At 44.2% G+C, this 12,734-nt stretch overlaps 1 protein-coding gene across 1 annotated transcript in view; it reads left to right on the top strand.

Annotated features, from left to right (window-relative positions):
- TENM2 (teneurin transmembrane protein 2) overlaps positions 1–12,734 on the top strand; it is a 1,113,787-nt gene that overhangs the window by 970,708 nt on the left and 130,345 nt on the right. The window contains exon 14 of the mRNA XM_080804500.1: positions 1,710–1,895. Within this exon, the coding sequence (XP_080660626.1) occupies positions 1,710–1,895 (186 nt within the window). The remainder of the gene's footprint in view (positions 1–1,709; positions 1,896–12,734) is intronic.

The following is a 12,734-nucleotide window of genomic DNA, read 5'->3' as shown; positions in this document are numbered from 1 at the left end:
CCTTACTTTTCCCAACACTCATGCCCTGTGCTCCTTCCGTGAGCCCAAATGGATGGGAATGTACTCTTCACACTTAGCTTGGGATGAAGGAATGTAGGGTAACCACAGAGTGCCTTTCTTACTCTCTCTTCCTCAGTCATGGAATCTGTGATCCTGGGAAACAAACAAACAAACAAACAAAAACACCGCAGGTTCTCGTGCCTTGTTTGTTCCATCACTACAAATGGATGAGGGGCCCGGGAGGGATGCTTCCATTTGCATTATAGGTTTTCTTATGTATACTCCCTCAAGGTACCAGAAAACAAAACAGAACAATTCAGTCCCAGACAAACTGAATGGAACGTCCTATAAAACAGAAAAGAGGCTCCCTCGGGGTGCCGTGTGAACATGTTACAGAGCACTGCAATACTCCAGTGACAGGAAAATAATGAAGTTGCACTGTACACTTTATTTTCCTAAAATTAAGAGTATGCGTCTTACCTCCCGAGTGACCCTAAAATGGAACGGTTCAACAGTTCAAGCCAGTCCCAACCTACCCGAGAATGGTTCCGTTCACAGTGACAAGTGCCTATCCAAGCAAGCGATCATCATTCCGCCCCCTTCCTCTGGGTAGTGAGACAGCTGTCAGATTGCCATGGCAATCAGGAAGGGAATATATGTGAGGCTTTGCCTACAATGGGAAAGAAATGAATATTTTATTCCAAAAGGAAAAAAAAAGAGTCAGTTAAAATGGGCTATTTTGAGACGCCTTCTCAGCCCACTTGCCTCTGGCTTCAACGCTGATGCCGGTGGTCCAGGCCAAGCTCTGCAGAGGATGGGGGAGGAGGACCCCTAGATCCAAGGCCCAACCGTGCTGCCGATATGCTGTGTGACTTGGAGTGAGTCACTGCCCCTCCTGATTGAGTTTTCCTTCCCTTGGCACGATGAGCCATGCCTCCCTCAGCAGTCTGTCGTAAGGATGAATGTCTGGCACGTGCTTGTCCTCGAGTGAGAGGTCTGGAACGCCAGAGAGTGTATATCTGTCTGTCTGTCTTCTCCCCAAGCACAAAAGACTTTGAGCTCCTTTGAGAAAGAGGCTGTGTAAATGCAGCACAATCCGAGCGGACATTATTGCCACAAGGTGCCGATGGGGCTGACGGGTGGGTTTGCCGTCATCGTGGGGATGGAGCTGCAGGGTTCCCAAGTGGTCTTTGTTCAGTTCAGGTTCTCGACAGGGTAAAAATCATAGCTGGCCAGGGAGTCAGGATGCACATACATGTTCTCAGTTGGCACCTCCCGCATAGCTTTGCCAAACTGGATGGCCGGGGTCTGACCTCCACCTGGGGTGACCTCGAGCTCTAGCACAGTGGTTCTTACCCCCCGAGTGCACATCAAAACCACCTGGAGGACTTGAAAAAACCAATTTCTGAGCCCCACTCCCACAGCGTCTTATTCAGGAGATCCAAGCAAGGCACAAGAATTGGCATTGACTACCAAGTCCCCAGGTGACAGCGATGCTGCTGGTCGAGGGACCCCACTGTGAGAACCGCTGCTCTAGAAACTACATAACGGTTCGTACCCAGCCCGATGGAGGGACAGGCCTCCCCAGGAGACACACCTGCTGGGCCTTGGGGCCTGCTTCAGGGACCCAGGCCATGTGTGTGGTCTGGCCTCCAGTGGAGGGTTTTGCCAGCTGTGGTGTTGAGCTGTAATCATTGTTTTTCTTCCAGAAGTGTGCTCAGTAGACTGTGGCACTCACGGCGTCTGCATCGGGGGAGTCTGCCGCTGTGAAGAGGGCTGGACAGGCGCAGCTTGTGACCAGCGCGTGTGCCACCCCCGCTGCATTGAGCACGGGACCTGTAAAGATGGCAAATGTGAATGCCGAGAGGGCTGGAATGGTGAACACTGCACCATTGGTAGGCAAACGGCAGGCACCGAAACAGGCACATATTGCTTTATTTTCATAAATCGTAGATCTATAGTGATGGTCGTGCATTGCAACTGGCTGTTCCTTCAGGGACACGAGTGCTCTACAACATTCCTGCTGCCCCTCCAAATCTTCAGCAAGGTCCCTAAATAGAAAATGCTTTCCCTTCTTTCCAGAATTCTAGATTGGGAGGCAAGGAACAAAACCAGACAAAATCCATTCAAATGACTGATTTGGGGAGGGAAAAATGCACATGCATGGGAAATTGTCAGGACCTGGAGGTTTCAAGCAAACCCCCCACCCCCACCAGCCATGATGGTGGTCTGCAAGTCTTTGAATACTCTCCCCGCCAGCTGGATCACTGGATCCCTGCTTGCTGGCAACAATTGAACTTACTTGTTTTAGACCAGGTTACTTATAGGTGGGACTCCCAAATTTCCAGGGTAGCCGGGGACCCCTGGAAGAGGTTTATGCACCATCTTGCTATCCCAAGACAAGTCATCATGCTTGGGCCCTGATCCTCCCCATCACCACTACCATTGTTCAATGTCTCCCTGGTCCCATGTCATTCTCACTCAGTCACCTTTCTACATAAGTTCCTCAACTGAGGGGTTTTTTCGTTTTGTTTTGTTGTTTGTTTTTTTAAGGTTGTTTTATCTCTTGAGGGGTAATCGTTTCCAGGTGTCTTCAGTTTTGGTTTTGATTGCTCTTGGTCAATATTGTGGTTCAGGGTAGGATGAAACTGGATTGAATGTATCCAGTTATCCCTTTGAGGATGGGAGCCAACAGCTCTTTGGTTTTCCACATCCCTCAGACAGAGTGACAAAGTTGCCCACTTGAGTATCATTTTCTTACCTGTGATTTTTGCTTATGTTGGTTTGAGTTCATTGTGGAACTGGCTAATCCACTCACTTGCAAGGAAATCCTCAAAGACGTTTTCAAGCCAACTACTGACTTGTCCCCTCACAGTTACCTTTGAAGCTAGCCATCACGTTTGCATCCCTCCCCCTGTCCTAGCCCTAACGCCCCAGTCGACAGATTGGCTACCCGGAGGGAGAGGCAGCGTTAGGAGCTTGTCCAGGGCTGACTCACGAGGTTAGACGCAATTTCCCATGCTGTTCATTTGAGTGGTGAAGCAGAGACCAAGCGTACTCTGCATTAGATTTACCCTGGTTCCATCTAATTGGGCATCCGAGGGGCAGCATGCCGATCTAGGCCAAGACCATAGCACCGGGACCCTGGCGGGACAGTCTGTTGGCAGTGAATTGTTTTTGCAATCTCTCAATGATGCTCCAGATCCCGCTCCCCTGCGGCTGCTTTCATCTTCTGTTCCCTGCAGAGTCTGGGGGATAATTCAGAAAACTCTCAAGGGAGGGTGCGCATGGCCCCCTACCGAGCCAGTTCACAGTTCTACCAGCAGCTCCCACTCTTCAGGGGCATTCCTGTTGATGGGCCTTTGCATGCCCGGTGTGATTTAAAGACTTTTCCCCAACCCCATACCTCCACGGCCCCAGTCCTCACACCGCCCTCAAATAAGAGCTCTTGCCAACCAATAACCTTTAGGTAGAAAATCCTACTTTCTTCACACCATCCAGCTTCTCCCCTCTGTGCTCCCTTCCCACACCCAGCGAAGTTTTGCTTCCCCCACAGTCAAGCCCGCTGGCCCTCCCCCACTTACAACTCATCTTCAGTCTGGCAATAGCTCACAAGAGCCCAGCAGAGACAGACTGGGACAGTTTGGAAAACCATAGCGGAGGGGGCCAGAGCTGATCTGCTGACTGTTTTTCTATGGCTGACAAGCTAAGGATTGTCTTTACACTGACCAAGTGTTGAAAAAAGTTGTAAGACGTGTTTTCCGACACATGACACTTGAATTCAAATTTCAGTGTCCATTAGATAAAGTGTGTTTCGAGGACAGCCCCTCCCATTCACTGATATGTTGTCAGCCTGCATACTCCATCTTAGTGCTAAGTCCCTGCCGCAGAGACCGCATGGTCCTCAGAGTCCTGGGTTACCCAGCCCTTTATGGGAGCAATCGGCCCTCCCCTGATTTAGAGAGTTGCACAGACCTTGATGGAAAAGGGAGAGAAGAAGGCAGCTGGTCCACACTCACTTGAGGAAAAGCCTCCCCCCCCCCCCCGCCCTACCCCAGCTGTGGTTTGAAGGTTATCAGAGGAAACAACAAGGTCCAGTGGGGGAGTGAGAAGAAAATAATAACGGAGTGCACCTGTCTCTAGAGCCTTTGAAGACGAAATGGGATGATGGCCCCTCTAGTCTGGGTGGGAGATGGTGAGAACCTAGGAGATGCTTCCTTCTAGCAGCCCTGTGGGTGAGATGAACCAGGGAAAGGTGTTTCTGCTACTTGAAGTGCCTGGTTTGAGTTTCACACGTGCATGTGCTAACACGCATGAGCTCTCGGGAGGCAGAGAGAGTGTGCAAATTCATGAATCAGGTAAAGCTACCAACATGAAGGGAGTTTCAGGTCCAGGAAAGTCTCTTGTTCAGAACTATAATCTCTCACGACCGTGTGAGCTCACACTATGTAAGTTATAAAGATATTTATCACCAAAGTCTTTTCTTTTGAGAAACTGAGGCTCCCTGGTTTCATTTGTAGGGTAGGTGCTCTATCCTCATAGTTACGTTCACTGGGACTTGCTCTCAAAAAACCAAACAATACCTTGGCTGGTGAGATTTGCTATTCACAATCTCGAGATGTTTGGACGCACATAATTGCTTCTTTTGCTTTTCAACCTCTGGCCCCAGAGCTGCTGTGTGCAGTTTTAGACTTTTATTTTGAGCAGACACTCCTGTCAATTCACTTTAAGTAAATGCCACAATTTACAAGCCCAGAATTGGTCCTCCCCCTCAGGGATACTGACAGAAAGGAAAGAGAGGCTTTTTGGTCCTTTCTAAGCAGAGCCTCAAATGCTGTATTTTGAAAATAGAAAACAAATAAGAATGAAATGGCACCTAGTCTGCAAACAGTACATTAGGAGATTTGGGGTGAGGCTGAGCCTGAGTGGTTCGTGTTGGGGCGCTAGGGTTGTCTGCAGCCTATTTTCAAAAGGTTGTGGTGAGAGGTGGTTTTCTTAGGATCATTGCAAATCGTCACCTGAACAATTGACAGCACTAGTGGATGGCGTTTATTGTGCCGAAGGAAGCAAGAAGACAGATGCGGGGGTGGGGGGCGGTTGGCCACGGTGGGCATGTGGAAATGAGGATAAAAACACAGACTTCTAAAACTCAATTGAGTAGGATCTATCCATGTTTGGTCAAATGCATTTCTGGAATTTTCAACCAAATTATTATTTTTTTATGTTTGGAAATTTAGTACATATTGCTAAAGATTTAAATATAAGGTGTAACATTTCAATATTAGCTGTTAGAGTTAACATCTTGGTAGCCTGGATTCAACCAAGCAGTAATTCTTATGTTACATTGTTCCAACAAGTTAAATGTAAGATATGGCTGAAACTTACAGAATTTCATAGATAAGAAGTATGCTTTGAATCCAAATGAACTACAATTCTTGTTTATCTTTGGAATATATTAGTATTATTTGGATAGGCTGCAGTTTACTCTTAGGAAGAAATCAGAAAGCGCATTGTGTGGTTAGATTAGTTTTATTCTTTAAACATAATCCTAAAATGGGTTGTTGTTTCTATCACCCACCAACGCCTTACTGAACTGGGGACTGAACTTGAGAAGGCGGTCCACAGACCATACCCCCAAGGCATTAAGGGGCTACAGAATAGGTCAAAAATCACGGTGAACTGTTGTAAACTCAGCTAAGTGTCTGTTGCAGAGTAATTGTTCGTGTGCCGTGGGAGCAGAATAGTGGAGCCAAGTATAGGGAGAAATAACATTTTGCCAGAGAATGCGAGGAGGGAAACTAAATTCTAATTGAGGATTGTTGCTATTGTCTCCTGAATGTGGGCTGTCCAGACATCCGCTCTGAATGACATAAACAAACACACCCACAGGAAAAATCCACCAACACCAGGTGCCCACCCTTAGCGAACTGTTTGATATCTGGGTAGTGAGCAACGCCAGTAATAGTGATTACAACTTGTTTATTTTTTCTGTGTGGTCTTGACCTCCAGTTGCATTTCAGAATCATGAGGACTTGATTTCTAGGACTTGATCTCTGTAGGACTGAGTGACCGGCCATGTGCCACAAGTCAGAACAGTTTTCTTCTTCCTCTATTGCCCTGGGGCCCTTCTGTTTTTCCTCTTTAATTGATTGGGGAAAGAAATAGGTTCTTGTGATGTTAATAAGGAAAATGAATCTTTACCCAAGGTAAAACCAGCCGTGCGACAATCTGATATGCCGATTAAGTGATTGTCTTCAGAAGTAGACAGGGTCACAGTCCAAGAGGGAGAGAGCTTGAGAGCTACAGGGAACAAGATGGGAAGAAAGTGACTATCAAAATTAACCAACTTCAGACTGAGTACAGCTGCTTCTGCATCTCATTCCAGCTTCATTCTAAGTTATGGAAACATTTTTCTTGTAACTATTATCCTTGAACATTCGAGCTTTCATGACTCCACAATGAGATCAAGTTGAGATGAAATTAGCCACTGCGGAGCCATCCTTACCACCACGTCTGTGAGAGCAGCTAATTCTCTGATTGGTTAATTAACCTATTCCTCTGGGGACTCTTAGTAGAACCTACACTAGGAGCTCCATTCTTTTTTGAAGTGAAAACTGGAAGGGATGGTCCTTCACTGTTAGAGATTATGGACAGACTTTTAGCGGAGTTACACTTCTGATTTTTTTCCCCACACTTGGGCCAAAATGTGAGCCACCACATGGCCAGAAGTTCTCTTTGAGTCTGGGTCAGGCAGTCTATCCAACTTTCCTACCCAGACTCAGAACAAGGATCAGAAGATAAAAGTTACAGGAACACCTTTGCAACTCACTCCAAAAAGTAAAATAAAATGAAAAGAGAAAAGTGCCTATAAGTAATCAGATTCTCATCACTCAAAATGTTGACTGTCTTGGCTTGGGTGTTGAAGAAGGGCTTTAAGCATCTGTTGGAAAATAGACCACAGAAACGGACATAAGGATCACTCTCACTTAATGGCTTAACCATTCTGTTTTTTAAAATGGAAATTTTTTTTTCCTGTATTGTTTCCTATGTGATTTAGTAATATATGCCCATGTAAGGAGCTCCTATCAAAAAGGAAAAGGGGGTTGGGATGCCTGGGTGGCTCAATCCATTAAGCCTCCAACTCTTGATCTCAGCTTAGGTCTTGATCTCAGGGTTGTGAGTTCAAGTCCTATGTTGGGTTCCATGCTAGGCATGAAGACTACTTAAAGGGGAAAAAAAAGGAGGAAGAGGAAAAGAGGGAACGGAGCCTTGATGTTTTAGCTCTGTGGGGAGACAGTAGCTTGGAGCATTCCTGTACCATACCCTTACTGTTTTGGAGGATCCTTGGATACACTAGCCATGGCCCACAGTGCTGGGGCCAGACCCAACACGTAAATAAATAGCTTAATATGAAGTGTTACTGATTTCACAAGAGCACAGAACTAAAGCAGTTTGGAACTCTCAGGACAGAAACCCATGGGTGAGGGTTAGCATGAAAAAGATTCTATACTCAAAGGAAAACATAGAAGAATAAGAGCTGTTGGGAAAAAAAAGGGGGGAGGGGGGATTCTCTACCCCAGTGTAAGTAGTGAGTACTCTGTTACTTGAGCTTTGACAAAGAATCAACCATTCAATTTATTAAAAACAAGTTTCTTCCAAGTTTGGGATTCTCGGGTCCCCCCAAATGCCCTCAAGACTTGGCATTAAAAGGAAAGGAACACAACGAGGGCCCTAGAGATCCGAGCTCCTATAGGTATTCATGATGGGTATTTCCCCATCACTCACTGTCTGATTTGTTGTGGTGTCTTGAAGAATAGATTGATGGAGGATGGGGGACATCTTGACTCTGCCATAAACATCCAGGGTGCTCTTGGCATAGTCACCCACCTTCCCAGCCCAGTTTCTTCCTGTGGCAAATGAGGGGATTGGACCACATAACTGCTTTCCACAGTGTGGTCCCAAGCACGAAATGCTTTTTGTTGGTGTGGAAATATATTTTACTGAATGGTTACATAGGGTTTTTAAAAGTATGTGTTTGGGAAAACTATGAGTAGCTCATCAAACTCATGAATATACTGGTATTGCTTAGGGATGTGGCAAAAGTAAGTAGCAGTATTAGGCCTGAATAAATCTAAAGAAACATATTAAGTAAATAACAGTGCAGATATTGCACATACCACAAATGCAATAGATGATCGACTGAATTTAGAACACACTTGGATGAGATGATCTCTAAGGACTGGTCCAACTCCTGAATTTTATTACTTGGATGCAAAATTATATGAATTATATGAATGGGCCACTCTAGCACAATCAAACCTTTCTCTTTCCTGTAAGGCATGGGGAGGACTTCCAAGTAAGATCCCATAATACACACTTTACATTAAAAGACTAGATACAATGTAGTGTTGGCTCAGCTGATGATGCTTTTTTTGAATGGTTGACGATAGTCAACGGTAGTTTTTTGTTAGTTTCTCCATATGCTCATCTCCAGTTATCTGGTTTACCTAGGAAATTTTTTTTTTCTTCATTGAAAAACTTCCTTCCATAGTCTGAATAATCAGAGTCCACTTATTCCTTTATATTATGTTAGTTGATTTTAAAAACGGTGTTAAATAGAGGCTTATCTATCTATATCCACTTTACTGGGATTTCGGGCAATGCAAGCATAATGAAGCACATAAGATAAGGCTTATATGTCAGTCTGCCTGAGATCAAATCCTGGCAGGTTTCCTCACCCTTATGTGCCTCAGTTTCTTTGTCTGCAAATGGGAAAACAAGAGATGACCTACTTCATTGGGTTATATGTAAAGTATGGGCACAGTGCCTACCATAAGATACGAGCCAAACAAATGTGAGCAGATATCATCATCATCATCCCCCAGCCCCATCACCACAACCATCATCTCTTACCAACGTAAGACAAAAGCAAGGGAAGATCATTAAAATAAATTTCTCTTTGAGACATTTCTGCTACTTTCTTTTTTTTTTTAACTTGTTTTTTTATTAACACATAATGCATTATTTGTCCCAGGGGCACAGGTCTGTGAATCATCAGGCTTACACATTTCATAGCACTCACCATAGCACATACCCTCCCCAGTGTCCATCAACCAGCCACCCCGTCCCTACCCCCCACCACCAGCAACCCTGTTTGTTTCCTGAGATTAAGAATTTCTTATGGTTGGGACACCTGGGTGGCTCAGTCCGTTAAGCCGCTGCCTTCGGCTCGGGTCATGATCCCAGGGTCCTGGGATCGAGTCCCACATTGGGCTCCTTGCTTGGGAGGAGCCTGCTTCTCTCTCCACCTCTGCCTGCCACTCTGCCTGCTTGTGCGCACGCTCTCTCTCTCTCTCTCTCTCTCTCTGACAAATAAATAAATAAAATCTTGAAAAATATATATATTTTTAAAAATTTAAAAAAAAACTCTTATGGTTTATCTCCCTCCTGATCCCATCTTGTTTCATTTTTTCCCTCCCAAACCCCCACAACCCCCCACCCTGCCTCTCAAATTCCTCATATCAGAGAGATCATATGATAATTTTCTTTCTCTGATTGACTTATTTCACTCAGCATAATACCCTCTAGTTCCATCCACATTGTTGCAAATGGCAAGATTTCATTTCTTTTGATGGCTGCATAGTATCCCATTGTGTATACCACATCTTCTTTATCCATTCATCTGTTGAGGGACATCTAGGTTCTTTCCATAGTTTGGCTATTGTGGACATTGTTGCTATAAACATTTGGGTGCAGGTGCCCCTTCGGATCAATACATTTGTATCCTTAGGGTAAATATCCAGTAGGGCGATTGCTGGGTCATAGGGTAGCTCTATTTTCAACTTTTTGAGGAACCTCCATGCTGTTTTCCAGAGTGGCTGCACCAGCTTGCATTCCCACCAACAGTGTAGGTGGGTTCCCCTTTCTCCGCATCCTTGCCAACATCTGTCATTTCCTGACTTGTTAATTTTAGCCATTCTGAGGGATGAGGTGGTATCTCACTGTGGTTTTGATTTGTATTTCCCTGATGCCAAGTGATGTTGAGCATTTTTTCATGTGTCTGTTGGCCATTTGGATGTCTTCTTTGCCAAAATGTCTGTTCATGTCTTCTGCCCATTTCTTAATTGAATTATTTGTTCTTTGAGTGTTGAGTTTGGTAAGTTCTTTATAGGTTTTGTATACTAGCCCTTTATCTGATACGTCTTTCACAAATATCTTCTCCCATTCTGTCAGTTATCTTTTGGTTTTGTTGACTCTTTCCTTTGCTGTGCAAAAGCTGTTGATCTTGATGAAGTCCCAATAGTTCATTTCATGTCTGCTACTTTCAACCTCCCTTTCGTATAACTGCCTCCAACCTACCATAGTTAGCAGTGTTTCAAAAATAACCCCTACCCACTACCAATTTCTCAAGCAAAGTTTTGTTCTATAACTCGCTGGTACCTGCTTCTTACAGAGAAATGTAAACTGGCTCTCTTACCTGGAATGGAACCTGCTTATTTTACCAAACAGCCCCATTATACATGGAATCAAACATCTGAATATCTTCATGTAAACGGAAACGTATTGTGAAATTGGAGTTTGCTACTTTCAACCAAAATTTATCCAACTAGACTTCTTGGACATATTCCAGAGAAGCCAAGAGGTCTATGAGAATTTGTTTTTAATTCTGGGTTTCATTTTTATAATAAGTATAGTTCAAAAGAAAAGTCTTTTGAAGTATTGGTTTGGAATTATGTCATTATTGAGTAGAATAAAACTTCAATTCTTTTAAGCCAGCATTTCTCAAATGAGGGACCCCAGACATACTCTAGAGCAGTCTGGAATAACACTGCTTCCTTTAAGAAGGAACCTGGCAATTCTTCCATTCAGGATGCTGCCAGGTCAGTGTCTCTTAGAACACCTTGTTCTGGTCTCTCCTTTTCTGAGTTTAGGCTCCAAGATTATATTTGTTCTTGCTCTGTACAAAAAGGAATAATAACCCAGGAGGCTCAACCGAACTCAGTTGAGTCACACATGCTTTTTGGAGACACAAGAATTGCACTGATTGTCCCTACTCAGCCCAATGAACTGCACAATTACCCTCATTCCTCCCGTGCTGCTATTGCATGACTCCTTGGAGCAATGCCCATGGGTAACATCTGGGGATTCTTTGCAATTCCTTTGCTCATCTCCTGGGTTATCAGAAGCCACACAGAGTATCCCAGATGTTCATATAGGGAACAGATTTTGCATTTCCTCCCAAGTTGCCTGCCTAATGGGGTTCAATCTTACACCAGCCACTTCCTTCATAGCATTCTATTTCACAAGCTCTTTTTTAAAGTCTTGTCCTTATTGCCTTTGGAAAACAGGGTACCATCATTTTGAAAACCCACCATAGTCAGGGTTTATTGATTTTCTTCTCATCCTTTTCATCATGTGTTGAATGCATCGTTATAAGCAGACTTGCAGAAAGCCACTATATCATTGACCATCTCTGAGCTTTTCTCTTCGTGGGTAATAAAGAAAAAAACCACGTGAAATAGCAACTAGGAGAAAGTTAAGTATTTCATCATAACCATTCTCAGGATAATTAGAATGGATTAAATTACAAGATAAAATGCATTTAGTTAATCTTCCCTCTAATTAAAAAAATATCCCTAGTTTTAAATAAAGCATTTATTTTTAAAAACATATTTTCATTGTAATCAGTAAGGGGGAGGCCTCTTTGGTCCTCAGTGATAGAAGGCAACAGCTGCAAAGTAATTAAAAGCTACTAGCCAGTGTTCTTTTGATTAGTAAGATCCTTAAGGAGCCTACTCAATCTTTTCCCATAGCTTTCACCATGGGATTCCCCACAAAAGACCTCATTCTATGGTCCGTGGTGATATACCTCTCTTTCTGTTCCCAGATCAGTCAAGATGTGGTTGACTCCTCCTGGCCAATAAGTGTCAAGTGAGGAGATTAATGTAGCAGAGGTTTTTATACTTTTACAAATGAACTGAGATGACTGTCAAAACAAGATGGGTAGGTTACACGAGACATTCATAAAATAGAATGGGGACACACTCTACCCTTCATAGGTTCTATTCCAAGACTGACAGAACCCACATCACCCCAAGCCCTAAACATCTGTCTCACAAATAAGGAGTCATTGACATTACTTCTCTAATTTCATGGCTCATCCCAACCACAAAGCTCACTCCCCACTTGCATCCTGAACATTCCTAGAAGTTTTCAGGGCTGTCTCACATGCTCATGGTCAGCCCATTCAGATTCTTCAAGCTTGGTCTCCTCATGGAGGCCTGCTGTTTACAAAATTCACTTCAGGGGAGCCCTACAGTATTCCTCCTACTGCCAGAGGTGTGCCAACCAGCACCCTCAGTGTCCACTTAACCCAAGCCCTGCTGTGTTTCCACAGTGAAGGAGAGGCTACCACACTTACCCACACTGGGGATCTTTATCAGCTGCTTCCACACTCCTTTGAGAAAGAAGCTGTTTTTCTTTTTGTTTTTGTTTTTTTTTTTTGCCTATAGCACCTCTCTTATCCATCAAGGTTTTATCCCAGGATCGGGCTATAGAACAGGCAATTTGGTTTCCTCACTTTTGGTTTCCTCAATTTCCCTCAAACTCAGATACCTTCCATAGACTCAGGAGTGGTGGGGGATGTTCACATGTTCTTCAAAGACACCCAGGCTCTAAATTCCAACTCAGATCAGTGAGGACCCCTGTCGTCTACACAACCAGTCCTTTGAGAA

The sequence above is a fragment of the Martes martes genome, assembly GCF_963455335.1.
Source record: "Martes martes genome assembly, chromosome: 5".
NCBI classification, from domain to species: domain Eukaryota; kingdom Metazoa; phylum Chordata; class Mammalia; order Carnivora; family Mustelidae; genus Martes; species Martes martes.
This window is presented reverse-complemented; position numbering and strand designations above follow the sequence as displayed.